This window comes from Rattus norvegicus, chromosome 9, assembly GCF_036323735.1.
Source record: "Rattus norvegicus strain BN/NHsdMcwi chromosome 9, GRCr8, whole genome shotgun sequence".
Lineage (NCBI taxonomy): Eukaryota > Metazoa > Chordata > Mammalia > Rodentia > Muridae > Rattus > Rattus norvegicus.
In genome coordinates this window covers 46984995-47005081 of record NC_086027.1, presented here as the reverse complement: position 1 = coordinate 47005081, position 20087 = coordinate 46984995, and the positions used below count along the sequence as shown (strand labels likewise).

Genomic DNA, 20087 nt, shown 5'->3' with positions numbered 1-20087 from the left:
TTATCCAGGAACACCTAATGAACAGGACCCTCATGCTTCAACAACTGTACCAGAAGCCCTGGGAATGTCACAGACATTTACAATGTGTCTCTGGTCACTATCTTAGAAAATTTCCCTGGGAACATAAGAGTTCTCTTAACAAAGCAAATGATGGTTTTAATATTTAATATTTGAAAGTATAGACAGAAGTGAGAAGATTTTCCTAAAATTACTTTCATCTAGCCACCGCTGCCTTATCGAAAATATAAGGTTATTTCACAGGACTTTCCAAAGAGTTTTGACATTTTCATACTTTACTCTGTTGCCACAGATGCCTCATTAAAAAAAGGGAACACAGTTGGAGAGGTGGCTCAGTGGTTAAGAGCTCAGCTCTGACTACTCTTCCAGAGGTCCTGAGTTCAAATCCCAGCAACCACATGGTGGTTCACAACCATCTGTAATGAGATCTGATGCCCTCTTCTGGTGTGTCTGAAGATAGCGACAGTGTACTTATATATGACAAATAAATAAATCTTTTTTTTTTTTTCAAAGGAAACACCTTCAACACCAAACCGGATACTTAGGGGTGAGTAGCCAGTATGTCATACACATGGATGCAGTGAGCCAGGAAGAAGGCTCGCCAGAGCCTGCTGGTAGCTCTAACTTGGACTTCTAGCTTCCAGACACACAAATGCAATTGTAGTTCATCTTCTCTGGGATGTAGAATTGCCATGGAAACAAGTTTCTGAGCTTGGCTGTGAGGGTTACCTTGGGTGACTAGGTAGGAATATTCCACCTCAGTTGGGGTGATGCTGGGTCCACCGTGGCTTCCGTAAGGGGAGCGTGACACATTTCCTGCTCCTGGAACATCACCAAGCTGTTGATCCCCATGTGTGCTGACCGTTGTTGCCCTGAAGCTGATCTGTTGGCTCTTTTATTTTACTTTCAGTCTCGATTTATGGGGAATACACTTCCCCCATTACTCAGAGATAATCACGCCATAATAAATGAAACAGTTGAGTTCTCAGGAATGAGGAACGGAGGTGATTATGAGGCTGTGGAGGATGAGGACAGGCCTTCCACTTGGCCTTTAGGGCCTTGGGATAGGATCTAGACAGCATAACTGCAGAGGCTACAAAAGCCTACATGCTTCTTTGTAGAAATTGCTCATTATAAGACTTGGCCTTGAATTTGGAATCATGAGGAGACATTTGTACCAACAAGGGCTGCATTAATTAGCCAGGGTGAACATGAAGATATCAGGGATAGAGAGTTACAATGGTCTCAAGAAGAGAAGGCAAAAAAGAATGAAGGGGAGAAGGAAGAAGGATGAGAATCCTCAGGTAAGGAGAGAGCCCTGGAACTAACAGCATCCACCACTGACTCCAAGTCATTATTAAGTCAGTGCAGTTCCCATTCCTGCCTTTCTCAGGACCCTCCTCATGCTGAGGTGGACCTCAGCGGGGTGACACTGTCGGACTGAAAAGGAGAACTCTCTCTGGGCATGAGCTTTTGTCACTCTGTGTCCTGATTGTAGATGTCACCAGTCCCCTCCTGATCCTGCTTCCATGCCCTCTTACCACCGTGGGCTGCACCCTCAAGCCCCTCCTTCCTTAAGTTGCTTCTAAAAATTGCATTTTATTTATTTGTAGTATGTGCCTCTGTGTGTGTGTGTGTGTGTGTGTGTGTGTGTGTGTGTGTGTGCGTGCGTGTGTGTGTGCGTGCACGTGCGCGCATGTGTTTGCTCATCTGCTTACTCACCTATGTAAGTCAGAGAGTAAGTTCTGTTAAATTTACTACTTGTGACATACAGCACCTATAGGACTCCATCAGGTAACTTGAAAAACAAGTAGTTCCCCTAGCAGAAATGGTTTTACAGAACCACTGAGGACTAGATTTTAATTGTGAAGGGAGGACATTTGTTGTGCTGCCTTAGGTGAAAAACTGATTCTATGTCAGTAACTTGGGAGTTCATGGGAAACATTAGATAGGGCTCAGAAAAAGCCGAAAGGGCAGAGGAGTGAGCTGCGGCTTCACTACCGGTCTCTCTTTTCTTGGTCCCCGTGGGTTACCACCCCACCCCTCTAACAGCCGCACCCTGCCCAGTCTTTTACTACTTCTTGGCATCCCAGTCAGCTCCTGCATTTTAAATTGGTGACTGGTGTGCATTAAAAGTAGGACCCACTCTGCTCTAAGAGCCCTGCAGGCTTGGTAACAATCTGTACTCCAACACAAATCAATGACTGCACTCCTAAGATCGAGAGCCCATGGGGAATGAGATGGCTAAGGAAACTCCATTCTGTACCCGGTACTGATTTTAGTAGGCTTTGCCCTCTGACTTTAATTCTTGAAAAATAAACTCCTGACACTGTGTCTCCCTCCCCAAAATGGTGTTATTTGTGAAATGATTAGCTGCTGCCTCAGGCTTTTGTAACTTGCTTATAGCCGTATGCAGGGAGAGTTTTTCATATAGCTTCAAACTCTACCGAAAAATTAAAGTAATTGTGGTTTTTGCCTTTAAAAATTCTTCCCTTAACCCCTCCTCTGGGCCATACGCCTTTGATTTGACTTTAAGACTGCCACCCAGCTAGCCGTTTTAATAGATTTATCTAATTATAAAAAACTTTTACTACTTGTATTCCTGCACAAACATCATGACCAAGAAGTAAGTTGGGGAGGAAAGGGTTTATTCAGCTTACACTTCCACATTGCTGCTCATCACCAAAGGAAGTCAGGACTGGAACTCAAGCAGGTCAGGAAGCAGGGGCTGATGCAGAGGACATGGAAGGGTGCTGCTTACTGGCTTGCTTCTCCTGGCTTGCTCAGCTTGCTCTCTTATAGAACCCAGGACCAACAGCCCAGGGACAGCATCACCCACAATGGGCAGGGCCCTCCCACCTTGATCACTAATTGAGAAAATGCCTTACAGCTGGGTCTCATGGAGGCATTTCCTCAACTGAGGCTCTTTTCTCTGTGATAACTCCATCTCATGTCAACTGACACACAAAACCAACCAGGACACTACTGAAGAGATGACATAACCCATTGCCCCATGACGAGTCCAATTAGACTCATGCCCAGTAAGGTATGCAACGGACCCCCCCCCAGACTTTAAACAACTTGATGTCATGTTCAAGGTACCATTCTTCCCTAAGACTCCATCACGGAGACCCTACACTTCGTCAAAATAAAAACAAAAAGACCTGATCTGTCACAGTCCACAGTTCTAGGCAAGTCCCAAAATGAATTACGCTTGCTTTCCTGGCTTTCTCTATCTCAGCTCTTTGCTAGCTGCTCCTGCTAATTAAACAGCGTCAAACCAGGATGCAGTTTCTGTGCACAAAAAGCTAAACCCAGAAGCTCAGACCTGCAAGGTTTGGGGAGTTCCCTGTGCAGCTGCCAGCCTGTAAAGAAAGACTTTCTATTTGCCTTTAAGCCTGTCTGTGTCCTCTTTGATGGCAAAATCTCAAAACACAATCACATCTAACGAGTACAGACTTAAGGCAAAGCAGTCAAACAGAAGGCCGGGAGACTAAAACAATATCAAATTCACAGTGTCCTCACTGACCAGGACAGATGGGGAGGACCCAGATGTGGTCACTGAAGGTTCTGAGGGTCCCTGGTCCAGGGTTCTACTCATGTCTTTGGGAAACATACGTTTTTATGTAAACAAACAAACATTAGTGCTCAGGTGCACTAATGAAATGCCAATGGCAAACATAATACAGGCTTATGATTTAAAATTTCTAGAAGGTTCCTAGAAGGTAAGATAGTGGTGCTAAGGTTTGCCACGATCATCTCCTACCACACCCATGCCTCTTAGAATGAAGGCAGGCAGGATTAACAAAGATGGGATAAGGTTTGCTATGAGATCGTTTTTCAGGGTTTCTGTCTTAATCTGATTTGTGTTGCTGTAAGAAGATACAGGAGACTGGGTAATTTATAGAGAACATAGGTGCATATAGGTGCATGCCTATAATCCCACCTTGTTGGGAAAATAAAATCAGAAGAAGACTCAATCCTGGGAGTTTGAGAACAGCTTGGGCCTGGTGTAGTGTCATAGGCCTTTAATCCTGGCACTTGGGAGGCAGAGGCAGGAGAATCACCGGGAGTTCTGATCTATGTAGTGTGGTCCAGGACAGCCAGGGCTGTATAGAGAGACCTCCTCCATGCCAAAACAGCAAACAAAAACAAAAAAACCATACAGCTTGGGCAATATAGCAAGAGGACATCTCAAAACAAAACAAAACAAACACACACAATCAAAGTAGAACAAAGACAAAACAAAATGAACAGGATGGAAGGCAGAAAGAAAAAAATGAAGGAAAAGAGGAGGAGTGGGCAGTATCTCAGGTTCAAAGCCAGCCTAGTTACATAGACACCTATATCTTTCAGTTGTCCAAGGCCAAGGAACTCATATCCAGTGTCTTAGTTAGGGTTTTACTGCTGTGAACAGACACCATGACCAAGGCAACTCTTATAAGGACAACATTTAATTGGGGCTGGCTTACAGGTTCAGAGGTTCAGTCCATTATCATCAAGGTGGGAACATTGGCAGCATCCAGGCAGGCATGGTGCAGGAGGAGCTGAGAGTTCTACATCTTCATCTGAAGGCTGCTAGTGGAAGACTGACTTCCAGGCAGCTAGGAAGAGGGTCTCAAAGTCCACACCCACAGTGACACACCCACTCCAACAAGGCCACACCTACTCCAACAGGGCCACACCTCCTAATAGTACCACTCCGTGGGTGGAGCATACACAAACCACCACTTCCAATGAGGGGCATCTCACTTCCTTAAGTGTGCGCATGGTGAGGGCTCCATCTGCTATGCTTCCTCCAGTCTTCACCCACAGCCCCCCAAGCCTGTGAATTTTCCTCTTATTCAAAACAAGAAGGCAACGGTCAACAAATGCTGGTCAAGAAGAAGACAAAAAGGAAGACCAGCCATCTCAACTAACCTGGACCGCAGGTAGTTTTTGGAATCAGGCTTTCAGTATGATGGCTTGGCTAGCCTGGATACCCTCTACCTATGTAGACTATTAAAAACGTGTTCACACTGAGAGGAAACAGGACCTGAAGTGGCTGGTTAAGTGTTCGCTGACAACACCTTTGAGATTGTGTAGACAGAACATCACACTGAGGACGCTGAGCACCTGGGAGCCCCTCCCAGACACTTAAAACAAGCACACAAAGCCCCTGAGTACCTGGAGCCATCTTGACAACCCAACTCACTTCCCATGCAGCTCCAGAACTCCCTGGGGGCTGGCCGAACTGAACTACACAGAGACAAAATCCTGCTATTCGGCCTCAAACTCATTGTGTTGCTGAAATTGATCTTGGACTCTTGAAAACACAGATGAACGCCATCGCTTACCCAGGACATCTTCTGATTGGTCACTGCATATAGTCCAGGATGTCATTAGGAGCAGCATAGAAAGCGTCCCCTCCAGCGGTACAAACTGTCCAGTCTCTGGCTCTGAGCCACAGGAAAACTTAGTCTCCCTTTAATGATGGTCCTTGTTCCCATGGTTGCTCTAGGATTGTTCTGGTGTTTTGATTACACAGATCTACCAGTAGGTGGCAGTAGAGGATCTCATTCTATTAAGTGAGTCTAAGCGATTTGACCAATTTTTACCAGGAGTTAAAAAGTCTTATCTGGACAGAATGGTTGTGCATCCCTTCCCCACAGCAATAAAGACAGGAGTTCTTCAAAATATTAATCTATTTTTATTTTATTTATATTGCTGTTTTGCCCGCACGAGTGTGTCTGATGCCCACAGAGACCGGATGAGGGTGCTAGATCCCCTGGGATTGGAATTACAGATCATTGGGAACCAAGTGGGTGCTAGGAATTGAACCCAGGTCCTTTGATGGTTTTCAGGCATGTGTGTCTCGTCATTCCTTTGTCTATGGACATGATAGCTCAATATTTTTGATATTTTTGATAGCTCAGTATTTTCAATATTTTTTTGTTTACAGTATTGTAAATCTTAAGGAGTTTTACACCAATTCTAATTTTGAGACATTAAATTTATTCACTAGCAACTGGTCCTGGCAAAGTTAAATATATGATAAAGAGCTCAGAAACAGAGTATTGTCGCCTGGAATCACTTATTAGAACAGTCTGGGGGGCTTGAACCATGACATGTGATTAAGAACCTCTGTCTTGGGGCTAGAGCGGTAGCTTAGAAGTTAACAGCGAGGGGTTGGGGATTTAGCTCAGTGGTAGAGCGCTTGCCTAGGAAGCACAAGGCCCTGGGCTCGGTCCCCAGCTCCGAAAAAAAAGAAAAGAAAAAAACAAAACAAAACAAAACAAAAAACAAAAAAAACAAAAACAAAAAAAAAAACAGAAGTTAACAGCGTTTGTTGCTTAGAATCACTTATTAGAACGAGATCCTCTACCGCCATCTGCTGGTAGATCAGCGCAATCAAAACAACAGAACAACCTCTTCACAGCTTTGGTGGGGTGCGCAACTAGACTGTAGGCGATATCCCTGAACCAACACCATCACTAAAGGGAGGCTGACTTCACCTGTGGCTCTGAGCCAGAGACTAAACAGTCTGCGCCCCTGTACGGGACGCTGTCGATGCTGCCCCTAATGACATCCTGGACTATACGCCGTGACCAATCAGAAGATAGCACCTAATATCCCCCTAGATGGAACACTTTGGGGGCTGGAGAGATGGCTCAGTGGTTAAGAGCACTGACTGCTCTTCCAGAGGTCCTGAGTTCAATTCCCAGCAACCACATGGTGCCTCGCAACCGTCTGTAATGGGATCCGATGCCCTCTTCTGGTGTCTGAAGACAGACAGTGTATTCGCATACATTAAATACACAAATAAATAAATATTCGTTTAAAAAAATGGAATACTTTTGTAGGGGATGACTATTCCTTGGTATAGTGAACAGAAAAACAGGACTGACTCCGTTGTATAAAGCTGTGTCAAATTTGAGAGGAGGAACAAACACCACAACTGGTTTGCTAAAAATCAATCCCAAGGGACCATATGCTTAATTTTACTTTGCATTGACAACTATACCGAGTGTCCTTGTCGTGGGAAGCAACTGCTCAGTTGAAGGCTACTGTTTTCATTTTCCTCTTCCCATTCATCCCCCAGGCCTCCACCCTGAAACTAGATGTGCAAACATTCGACAGTATGGACATCTCATGGGCCGGATGATGAAGCAGCAGCACCTCCCCAGCCCCGGGCTCTGTCTGGAGGCTGCAGAGCTCAGAAATCAAGAGAAGACAAAAAGGAAGACCAGTGGTCTCAACTGACCTGGACCACGGGGAGCAACCAGAGACTGAGCCACAAACCAGGAGTACACCCAGGCCAGTCTGAGGCCACTGGCACATGTATTGCAGAGGACTGCCTGGTCTGGCCTCAGTGGGAGAAGATGTGCTTAATCTCGAGAGACTTGAGGCCCCAGGGAAGGGGGAGCGCCCTCGTGGAGGCAAGGGGGAGGAGGAATGGGATGAGGAACTATGGGAGGGGTCCAATGACTGGAAGGTAAGTAGATAAAATAATTTAAAAAATAAAAAAGACAAAAACCCCAAACAAAAACAAAAACTAAAAAAGCACAGGGTCATGCTGCACCAGGTCTGGGCCAGCCAGGAGCATCCTCACTGCAGGAGGCAGAGTAAGGAATTTACTGTGTCCGCCACCCAGTGTTGGTATCCATTTATCCTGCAGCTAGCACCATCTGCATAGATGTGATTTACTATCCACTAATGCATTCTGTCTGCTTACAGCCAGCTAGTGATGCCAAGAGACTTTAGTAACCTTTGTGGAGGAAAAGGGTTTTAGACAAGATGGTCTGGAGGAACTGAACTGATAGAATATATAATACACACACACACACACACACACACACCCCATGGGCTGGCTGGTCTAACAGTGGCTGCATGCTGCAGAGGTCAAGAACCTCTTAGGGTCTTGGCCCATGAAGCTGAAGGTCTCAGCAGTCCTAAGCTGGCACAGAAGCCCTGGAAGCTCCCTGGAGAGCTGCCGAGACTCAGTCCATCTTGCAAAGCCAGAAAAGGTGGAGTCTGATGCCTGCAGAGGATGTTGGTGGCACCAGAAGCAGCGCCATCAGCAGAATGAATGCATGCACAGCTAGAACGGAAGGCAGTCGGGCAAGCAAGAGCCCACCTCAGACTTTTTACAGATGGGCCACCCTTAGAAAGGGAAAAGTCTTCCTCAGTTAATTCTCCCTGGCAGAAACAGACCCTCCCCGAGGTGTGTCTCCTCTTCATTGATCCCGGATCCTGTAAAGCTGACGAGACGAACCATCACAAGTTCAGCAGTAGAGATGGTTTCTTTTCTCCTGTGAAGCGATGTAAGGCTCCTCTTCCTGGAGTTCCGAGCAAAGGGGTATTGCAGCTGCACGGTGTTCTGTGGGGATGTGGGGAGGTGATTTGGAAGGCTATCTTCAGCTCACTGTTTCAGAACACTGAGCAAGACGTGTGGTGGTACGTACAGGTAATGACAGAAAGCCTTGGGCAAGCACTTGATCAGGTGCAGAGTGTGGGAGCCTGAACCATCTCGAGTGTCCCTTTGCACCATAAAAACATTTCAGGGGGGCTGGAGAGATGGCTCAGCAGTTAAGAGCACTTGACTGCTCTCCCAGAGGTCCTGAGTTCAATTCCCAGCAACTACATGGTGGCTCACTACCATCTGTAATGGGATCTGATGCCCAATTCTGGTGTGTCTGAAGACAGCTACATTGTACTCATATGCATTAAATAAATCTTTAAAAAAAAAACATTTCAGGGGATGAGGTCACAGAGGGAGGGAGTATTATGGCATATGTTGGAATCTAAAGGGGGCTCAATATACCTTCAGGTCAATGTCATTACTTTAAGACATGTGTATTAATTATTCTTCTGTTGTCCTGATAAAACACCATGACCAAGGCAACTTATAGAAGGAAGGGTTTACTGGGGGTGAGGCTTTGCACTGGCTGGTTTTGTGTGTCAAATTGACACAAGCTGGAGTCATCACAGAGAAAGGAGCCTCCCTTGAGGAAATGCCTCCATGAGACTCAGTTGTAAGACATTTCCTCAACTAGTGATCAAGGGTTGAGGGTCCATTGTGGGTGGTGCCATCCCTGGGCTGGTTGTCCTGGGTTCTATAAGAAAGCAAGCTGAGCAAGCCAGGGGAAGCAAGTCAGTAAGTAACATCCCTCCATGGCCTCTGCATCAGCTCCTGCTTCCTGACCTGCTTGAGTTCCAGTCCTGACTTCCTTTGGTGATGAACATCAATGTGGAAGTGTAAGCTGAATAAACCCTCTCCTCCCCAACTTGCTTCTTGGTCATGATGTTTGTGCAGGAATAGAAACAGTGACTAAGATTTCCACTACGAGGTTGCTCTTCCATTAAGAGTCCACAGTGGCAGAGAACTGTGGCAGGAACAGGAAGCTCTTCCCTTGCTTGCTTGTGCTCAACTGGATATGTGCACTCTTACACAATTTAGGACATCCCGCCTAGGGAATGGTGCCACCCACAGTGGGCTAGTTCTTCCCAAATTTATTAACTCATTCAACCTTCATAATCTCTCCACAGACAATCTCTCACATGCCTACAAGCCAAGCAGGTGTAGATAATCCTTCATTGAGACTCTATCCCCAGGTGGTTCTGAGTTGTGTCAGATTGACAATTAGAACCAACCATCCTAGGGGTTGCTTCCTAAATGTGTTTTGCTAAGTGGAATCTTTGCATTTTGACACATGGGTGGTGTAGCACAGGATAACTTTGGGGATCTCTGCTAAAAGCATTTGCCTTTCTTCATTCCAGTAGCCCCAAAGTAAACCCCACAGTTTCTACAGTAGTTATTCCTCAGAAACTCCTCAAAGCAGTGATAAAAAAAAATCCTCTGGAGTCATAATGAACCCGATTCTAAAAGGTTTTACTCACGAATACTCTAATCTCTCTGTGAGAAAACATGAGATAAAATAACCAAGTGCTTGGTCTATAGGTAGATATCCCCAGTAAAATTAGTGCATGACCTCTCCCAGAGACATTTACAAAGTGTCTACAGCAATGTTGCTGGGATTGACTGAGAATGGAAATAGCACACATGTCCCTAACCATAACAGGTGATTCCCTCTATGCTCAACATTCAATAGTATTCAGCCATGAGACTCTCATAGACTTCTCTTCTATGTTGAACATCACAGATCAACCTTTAAAAAAAAACTATGACTCCATTTATACAGAATTCAAATATGGGGCAAAACTACTCACTAGAGATTGAAATAAAAATATGGTTAACCTTAAAGTGTGCTAGTGTCTCTAAAGGACACAGGGAGCCATCTGCAGTGCCGGAGTTGTGCCACCATGATCTGGGTAATGAGGACATGTCTAAATGTCCTATCTGTCAAACTCTGGGTGTAGGAGCTGCCTGTACAGAGGTCACACGGCAATTAGACATTCTCTGGATCCCGGAGTCTCATTGTCTCGCAGCCACTTTCATGTAAAAGTAGTCCTTCCAAACAGATCAAGAACAAAACTGTAGGCCAAGCATCTTGATATGAGACGAAACCGTTAGAAGTAACAAAGTGATGTGTGGGCAAATATGTCTTAAATGAAAGGGCGCCGATTCGACGCAGATACCAGACGTGGCGAAAAATCTAAGACTGATATATTTAATCCTATAAAAACAGAAACTTGGGGGGCTGGGGATTTAGCTCAGCGGTAGAGCGCTTGCCTAGGAAGCGCAAGGCCCTGGGTTTGGTCCCCAGCTCCGAAAAAAAGAACAAAAAAAAAAAAACCCCAAAAAAAAAAAAAAACAGAAACTTGGCTCCAGTTCTGGCCCTAAGGTACATGAGTGTGGCTCTGTCTGCATCAAATAATTCACAAACGTTTCCTGGAATTCTCTCTCGTAAACCTCTCTCTCTCTCTCTCTCTCTCTCTCTCTCTCTCTCTCTCTCTCTCTCTCTCTCTCTCTCTCTTATTTGGTTGTTTATTTTCCAGACACTTACTCATAGCATGAGTGCAGACTTGATGACCTTCACGTAGTAGTTTATTAGAATCTAATTCTGTTTGATTTCTGCTAGATGGCTTTCATTTTGGCCACTGGCCAACCCATTTGGCAAGAGTTTTGTGTCCCTTTGACATATCCATTTGTGGTTCTCCAGCACATTCTAGCTTCACAAGGTGGTCTAGGTGTAAGGTGTATTTTTCTCTGTTCCAGAGACATAAGCATCCTGGTTCCTTTTATTGGAGAAAGATATTTAGATACTAAGATGGGTGTTTACTGTGTTCTTTGCAAAAAATTAATCAGATCTAGGATTATACACACACACACACACACACAATCTTTGTATCCATCTTTCTGCGTGCGTGTGTGTGTGTGTGTGTGTGTGTGTGTGTGTGTGTGTTCGTATTAATGTATATAAAGAAACACATTCATGTCATAGGGTTTGTTCTTGATCCCTGCGATGGTGGCTTTAATTATTAACTTGACACAACATACAATCACTTTGGAGGAGAGGCTCAATGAGGGGCTGTCTACACTGGGTTGGCTTGTGGTGTGTAGGGGATTGTCTTTATTGATCGATGTGGCAGGATCCAGCCCACTGTGGGTGGCACCATTCCCTAGGCAGGGAATCTAAACTGTATAAGAATAGCAAGGTCAAACTGAGAACAAGTGAGAAAGCATTCACGCATTTATTTCTTTCAGCTCTTGACTGTGGATGTGATGTGACTAGCTGTCTAAAACTCCTGCCTTGTCTGGAATCTGGAATTGGAAGATGAAATAAACCCTTTCTCCTTTTAGTTGCTTTTTTTTTTTTGTCACAGCAACAGAAATAAAACTAAGAGCATCCTCTTACTTATTTGAAACTTCTTTCTCTCCGGTAAGCTTGTCTTCCATTTTTGCCATCCCTTCCATTACCCACTCCCCCCTATACATAGTAAACGTATAATTTCAGAATTATTCACCAACAACCCCATGTTAAAGAATTAACAACTAGAGTGTGTGTTTGTGTCACTTCCTTCTGTCTTTGGATTTACCTTACAGTTTTAAAAGATACTTAGCCACCATTTTGCCCTACGGTTTCAATACAACCAGGCCCTGTGTTTGCAATACAGAGAGATCCATTTGTTAGAATCCTCTTTCCTTCCTGGAATGGCACTACATCCTTACTTATATTGAAAATGTTGTTTCAGTAAATCTTGTCCGTTTTATCATTGAGATAGGGTCCCACATAGCTCAGGCTACTCTCGGATTCTATATGTAGCTGGCCTCGAATGTCTGACCTTCCTGCCTCCATCTCCCAAGTGCTGGGATTATAGGTATATGACGTTACACCTGGCTTAAAGATGACTCTTAATGACATAGCTACGGGAGTCCAAGCAAATGTATAAGGTCATGTATCTACAACACCAGTACAGTAAAAAAAATTAGGTCACAAAGGGATTAGTTCCTTTGTAACCACCTATGAGCCTCTCTCAGCTCCTGACGACCACCGAGATCCTGTCCATCTTTATGATTTCCTTTCTCTAGAGCACCAAGTCATCAGAATGGCTTTACATGGACCAGTGTAACAGGTTGTTTGTTCCTATTGCTGGGCAGTATTGGATTTAGGGCTATGTTTTTCTTCTCTCTACCTGTTGAGTGGCAATACCCCCCTCTCTCTCTGTGTAAAGCTATTATAAACATTAGTGTACATGTTTTATGTGAATAGTCACCTTGACTGCTGACTTTATTTAGGTCTCTTTCCTGGACGTGTCCCCAGTGCATGAAGGTGGGACCTAAAGTATGTGGAAGACATTGTCAGTTAAATTCAAAGTTCTTCTTGCTGTCCTCATTCTTCTAGAACATTCCCTAAGAGGCAACTGGGGAAGATGGGAAAGCAGGTAGAGGAAGGGTGAGCAGACTTTCTTCTGCTCGTCTGCACGACCCTCTGGTTATAGAGCCTAAGTACCACCAGGTGTGGTGGTGACAGCAGCCACTGCTTGATCTGGTAGAGGCAGGTGCTTCTAGCTTCAGGCTCTAGAACCTCACCCACAGAGCAATGCCACTCCTTAACTATCGCCCACATCCCCTTGTTTGCAGATGTCTCTAAGTTCCTGGGTATCAGAGATGGCCAACAGTAATTCACCCTGAGAGGTGTGAGTTCTAGTTGTGGGGTGACTCCTCCTGAACACTTTTCTTCATGTAGCTTTGGGTGTGGGGTATAGACATCCCCTTCATCCACTTACCATCCCTGAATAACATCTGCATCCATTTCTGTTGGTCTGTCCACATAGTCCTTCCCTCTGATACATGCTCTCTGGTAGAACATGTAGTAGGCCATATATTTGTCCTTTGTCCTTGCATTCTGATAGCTCTTTTTTGTTGCTTTTAGGACCAATGCTGCATTAAGAATCTGCTCACTTCTCTGTATACCCAAGGCATTGTCTCCTCTGCCTTGGCTGTGTGTGTGCCTTCCCATGAGATGGACATCCCTAGTTATTGTCACCTTATCTTTCTAGGAAAGCCGTTTCCCTAGGAATACACCCTGGGGTTGAATCTTCCCCTTATGACAAGAGCTGAAGCACATTTTAGCACAATTTAATCCAGGTCCTTATCTTTCCTATATAAATATAGATGCAGGCATAATTGATAGCTGAGGCTGTTAAAATGTATTCCTTGTTATAAATATTCAATGTTATAAGATGCATAACATTGCTGATTACATTCTGCTGATGATAAGACATTGAACCTGTGCTCTTTAATAGACCTCCTAACCATTTAAAAGCATTAAACACCAGATGCCCCACAAGAAATGGTCATGTGACCCACAAGATGAGACCCAAATGCATAATTGAACACAGAACTTTTTTTTGAAGTACATTAGGATCCAATGATAGATTATGGCATCTAGCCATCGAGACTTCGACAAGAAGTCCAAGAAAGGGTTGGGAGAATTTTGTTTGGTAGAAACAAAGGAGGAGGCGGAGGAGGAAGAGGGAAGGAAGGAAAGAGAAAGGAGGGGCAAAGATGGGAAGGAAGAACTTCAGACTTGCGTTTCAGTAAAGGATGAAACACCCAAGTCCTGGTTCACAGTCACAGAGCCCAAGTGCAAAAATGTGAATGGAGTTCTGATTGCTAGTTAAAAAAATTAGTTCTTGCAATATGCAAGCTTTCATCTAGCTAAGAGCCTGGGATGCAGTTCTGCGGGGGCCTGAAGCTTTTTCAGGGTAAAGGCACAGGTAATAAGGACGTTAGCCATGAGTCACAGCTTCTTAGTTTCAGTTTTCAACTTTAAAAAATAATGGATTTTACGTGTATGGATGTTTTGCCTGTCTGGATATCTCTGTATGATGTACGTGCCTAGTGCCTATGGAAGTCGGATGAGGGCATTGGATACCCAGGGACTGGAGTTACAGATGGTTGTTAGCCACCATGTGGGTGCTGAGAATCAACCCCAGGACCTCTGGAAGAACAGCAAGTGCTCTTAACCACTGAATCATCGCTCCAGCCTCAGTTGTCTGCTCTTAAAACTCAGGCCACTGCCCCAACTTCCCACCTAAGAGCTTCCACTTAAACTACTCTAACTTAGAGCTAGAATGGGTGGTGACAGGTGGCTCCAGCAGAACTGGATACTCTTTTTTTAGTATATGTGCTGCCGAAGCGAGCACAAGAACTGGATACTCTTACAGTGACAGTTGGGGCTGGCATCCAGTTTAGACTCCATGGAGAAATCTCACCGTGCAATGCCCTTTTCAGATACTGCTCAAACTCAGTGCTTGCCAATTTGTAGGAATCCCCCAATTTCTGTATCATTGGGGGCCAGAAGAAGTCCTTACCCAAATGCCTGACTTCTAGGATAAGGAAGGAGGCTATCTTTGAATCTACTGAGAAATGAAGAGAGATGAGACATTCTGTCCCATCAAGTGGCCAGACGTCACAGTGGCTAGATGGCGGGCAGTCTAGATTTGTTTCCCTGACTTGAAGGGATCTCCATTTTACAAAGCTGTGATACTACAAAGTCAGCATTTCCAGGGACCCAGTAAGCACACGTATGGGGAGAGGCCAGGTTCAGACATGTAGCCCAGACTGTTCCGTGTAAAGTTGAGCTCAAGTTATAAGTGTGTGTTTATAGCTTCCTGCTGTGTTCTTGTTTGTTTGTTTGTTGTCTGGATTGAACCCAGAGCCACTGCACACACTAGAGAAGTGTTTTAACACTGGCTTATATCCCATTTCACAATCAAATGGTGATGAAGTGAGAATAAGAAGATTAAATAATGTCCGTTTATATATTTTTATTTTATTTATTTATGAGTCTTATGTTGCATATATATCCACCTGCCTGAAGAGGGCACCAGATTCCCCTGTAGATGGTTGTGTGCCACCATGTGGTTGCTGGGAATTGAACTCATGACTTCTTGGAAGAGCAGCCAGTGCTCTTAAGTGCCGAGCCATTTCACCAGCCCCATAAATGTCTATTTATACGATAGCTAGGCTGAGAGGCTTAAACATCTCATGGTTTTGTAAAAAATTAATTGGGCTGCAAACAGTGGAGTGTGCCTGTGGTCTCTGCTACTTGGAAGGCTAGTGTGGGAACCGCACTTGGGCACGGGAGTTGACAGCTGGACCGAGTCACAGAGCAGGACCCTCACCTCAATAAATACGGGACACGTTTGGGTCTGTGCTGGTCAATTTTTATGTCACCTTGACACAAGTTAGTCAGCTGAGAGGATGACTGAGAAAATGGCTCCCTAAGATCCAGCTGTAGGCAGGCAGGCCTGTGAGCATTTCCTTAACTAGTGATGGATGTAAGAAGACCCAGTCCGTGGTAGGAAGGACCACTCCTGTGCTGGTGGTTCTGGATTCTATAAGAAAGCAGGCTTAGCAAGCTAAAAAGAGCAAGCCAGTAAGCAGCTCCCCTTCATGGCCTCTGCATCCCAGCTCCCGCTTCCAGATTCTTGCCCTGTTTGAGAACCTGTCCTCACTTTCCTTCAGTGATGGCCTATGATGTGGAATGTAAACTGAATAAACCCTTTCCTCCCCGACTTGCTTTGGCTATGGTGTTTCATCACAGCAATAGTAACCCTAGTGAAGACAGGACGACCCCAGCCCCCACGCTGGGTAGCTTACAACAGCCCAGGGGATCCAACAACACTCTCTCCTGACCTCCACAGGTAACCCAACATTCACATACACAAACATAATTACGAACATTAGAATCGCGCATGTGCATTCATACACTTGGTTTGGAACCCTTCACTCTTTCCAAAGCTGCAACCCTTGTCCTTGTATCAAGTAGACCTCATGATAATCTGGAACTTCATGGGGTTGGCAGGCATGAGTCCCATTTCCTAGGTGAGGAAATGAAGGCTCTCCCTTGCTGTCCTACAACCAAAGGACGAGTAACACTGAGGCAAAAGCACAGTCAAACTCTTCACCACGAGGCTGTAAAGTGTCTCACTGGCAGCTGGCCCTGGGAAGCAGGAGGCAGAGCCACCTGCATTTTCAGTCAGCTTTTGAAGCATCCTCGGAATTCTCCCTGTCAGGTGAGAAGCCATGACCCCTCCTGGTCATCTGGCTCTCCAGCTGGCTGAGCCGCTGTTTCAGCTTCATCTGGGAGGCACTGTACTCAGCCAGGAGTCGGGCGAACCTCGTCTGCAGGCCGTCCAAGGATGACTCCAGGTACTCCACCTTCTCCTCGATGTTCCTGGCATCTGCCCTGGCCGTCACCAGGTCGTCATCGATTAGGTTGTCCTTCATCAGAATCTGCCGACCCTTTTCCTCCAGAGCCCTCTTAGCATCCGGGTACTCCGTGAGGGTCTCCATCAAGTCATCCTTGGAGAGGCAGAACAGGTCCGAGTAGCCGATGCTCCTGATGTTGGCTGTCCTGCGGTTCCCCGACTTGCTCCCCTTAATGTTTAAGATGCTGATCTCCCCAAAGTAACTGCCATCACTGAGGACCACAAACTGGGTGACCCCATCGTCAGCCACGACAGCCAGCTTGCCCTCCTTGATGATGTACATCTCCCTTCCAATGTCCCCCTTTTTGCAAATGTAGTCCCCAGGGCTGAACACAGCAGGACGAAGCTTCAGCACCAGCTCCACCAGAAGCCCTGCCTCGCAGTCCTGGAAGATTCGGACTTTCTTCAGTGTGTCCAGGTGCACGTTGATGGCGATCTCGGCCTTCAGCTTGTCTGGGAGGTTTTTGAGCACTTCCTTTTCATCCACCGTCTTCCTGTTAGCCCACAGATAGTCAAACCACCGGATAACCCGAGTCTCCAAGTCCTTGGTTACCTTCCGGAACTGCATGTACTGCTTGATGGAATCTATCTTAGCCTGGAACTCCGCCCGGGAAGCGTTCATGTTGGAAATCATGGAGCCCACATTGCCTACTATAGTGGCGAAGATCAGGACGCCCACCAGGAAGTCTATGACCACAAAGAGATACTCCTCATCCTTCACGGGGGGCGGGGTCTCCCCAATGGTGGTCAGGGTCAAGGTGGACCAGTAGAGGCTGTAAATGTACTTCCTGGAGAGGCGTCCATACTCCGGCTTGGAGGTGTTTGGATAGACCCAGGAATCTGTTCCAAAACCGATGAACTTGGAAATGGCAAAGTAGATGCAGGCGTTCCAGTGGATGATAATGAGGGTGTACAGAACCAAGTTCCCTATCCTGAACACATTGGGGTAGTTGGTCCTTGTCTCCGTGCGGTCAAAGAACTCAAAGAGCCGAGAGAACCTCAGGAGGCGATTGAACCTCAGTTCCGGGTAGTTCATGCCCAACTTCAAATAAGCCAGGTCTGTGGGGATGAGAGACAGGATGTCCAGCTTGAAGTGCAAGGTCTTTGTGTAATGTTTCCACAGCCTCTTGGTATCCCTGACCATTAGGCCTTGTTCAAGGAAACCTAAGGAGGGAGAAGGGGACAGTCACTTGGGCACCAAAGAGGTATAAACTGTGTACAGAAAGATGTCTCCCATCATGGTCACACAACAGACACAGTGGTGTGTATATGAGAGAAACAATATTAGACATGACTAATTTTAAAGACATTCACCATTTTTTTAAAAAAATAATGTTTTAATCTCTTCTGTTTAATTTCTTTTCTCTGCTGGGAATTGAACCCAGGACCTTAGATAAGCTAGGGTTGTATGACTGAGTTACTTTCCCAGGTCTCTGTTCAGGTTTAAAAATGATAAATTAATTGGATACCTTTGAAAAAATAGACTGGATGTGAGATGACAGCAAGGAATGAAGATTACATTTTAAAAGACAAACGCATTGGAGATTGTGCACACTGCGGTCAGGTGAGAGAATGTGAGCTTTCTCACACGTTATTCTCTCTTTGCGTTGTGTATATCCATGAAAATATTGGTCGTCAAACTTCAAAAACTCAGGTTGAAGCCTACCAAGATGGTATCACCGTGAAACAGAGTTCAGTGAAACAGTGCTGGGTTTGTGCCCCACAGCTTAAGTCATGAGGCACATGTACAAGTTCAGGGCGTCATGGCTGCTAGCACAAGACCTTAGCTAAAAATGACAAGGCTGTCACCCTATACGACCCGTACAACTTCCGATGCTCCCATTCCTCAGGTTGCTCTTGTTAAATAATTGCCCTTGGGGACCCACAGAGCCACTGGTTCCAGGATCCCTTAATCTCTCTGCTCCCAAGGGAGCCAGAATCCTTAGATGCTTAAGTATCTTCTTCCACAGAATGATGCTATGTTTGTACATTACCTAGGCATAGCCTCTTGATAATTTCCAACCTTCTCTCAGTTTATTATAGTGTCCAATACATATAGCATAAATGCCACAAAGCTGTATTGTGTTGTGTAGGGATAATGACCCGGAGAAATAAAACCTCTAAATGTTCAGCTCAGAACGTCTTTTTCAAATATTATCTGTTTGGTTGATTGGATCTCCAGGGGCAGGATGATCTATGGATGCCATAGGTGCTTGTGGATGTGTTTATGGAGTGTCATATGCAGCCATGGGTGCTTGTGCTTCAGTTTATGGAGTGCAGGATCTATAGATGCCTACATGTGTCTATAGAGTGCTCTGCATAGCCATGGTGCTTGTGTCTGTGTCTATGAAGTACCTTGTGTAGACACTGTGCTTGTGAGTCTATCTATGGAGTGCCTTGTGTAGACACTGTGCTTGTGTGTGTGTGTGTGTGTGTGTCTATGGAGTGCCTTGTGTAGACACTGTGCTTGTGTAGACACTGTGCTTGTGTGTGTGTCTATGGTGTACCTTATGTAGACACTGTGCTTGTGTCTATGGAGTGCCTTGTGTAGACACTGTGCTTGTGTGTGTCTATGGAGTGCCTTGTGTAGACACTGTGCTTGTGTGTGTCTATGGAGTGCCTTGTGTAGACACTGTGCTTGTGTGTGTCTATGGTGTACCTTGTGTAGACACAGTGCTTGTGGGTCTATCTATGGAGTGTCTTGTGTAGACACAGTGCTTGTGGGTCTATCTATAGAGTACCTTGTGTAGACACAGTGCTTGTGTGTGTCTATGGAGTGCCTTGTATAGACACTGTGCTTGTGTGTGTCTATGGAGTGCCTTGTGTAGACACTGTGCTTGTGTGTGTCTATGGTGTACCTTGTGTAGCACTGTGCTTGTGTGTCTATGGAGTGCCTTGTATAGACACTGTGCTTGTGTGTGTGTCTATGGTGTACCTTATGTAGACACTGTGCTTGTGTGTGTCTATGGAGTGCCTTGTGTAGACACTGTGCTTGTGTGTGTCTATGGAGTGCCTTGTATAGACACTGTGCTTGTGTGTGTCTATGGAGTGCCTTGTGTAGACACTGTGCTTGTGTGTGTCTATGGTGTACCTTGTGTAGACACAGTGCTTGTGGGTCTATCTATGGAGTGCCTTGTGTAGACACAGTGCTTGTGGGTCTATCTATAGAGTACCTTGTGTAGACACAGTGCTTGTGTGTGTCTATGGAGTGCCTTGTATAGACACTGTGCTTGTGTGTGTCTATGGAGTGCCTTGTGTAGACACTGTGCTTGTGTGTGTCTATGGAGTGCCTTGTGTAGACACAGTGCTTGTGTGTGTCTATGGAGTGCCTTGTGTAGACACAGTGCTTGTGGGTCTATCTATGGAGTGCCTTGTGTAGACACAGTGCTTGTGGGTCTATCTATAGA

General features: G+C 45.5%; 1 protein-coding gene across 2 annotated transcripts in view; it reads right to left on the bottom strand.

Moving 5' to 3' along the window:
* Positions 1 to 15219: 15219 nt before the first annotated feature.
* Cnga3 (cyclic nucleotide gated channel subunit alpha 3) overlaps positions 15220 to 20087 on the bottom strand; it is a 46510-nt gene continuing 41642 nt past the window's right edge. For both annotated transcript variants that reach the window (NM_001398686.1, NM_001398687.1), the window contains one exon: positions 15220 to 17844. In NM_001398686.1, the coding sequence (NP_001385615.1) occupies positions 16445 to 17844 (1400 nt within the window). In that variant the 3' untranslated portion in view covers positions 15220 to 16444. The remainder of the gene's footprint in view (positions 17845 to 20087) is intronic.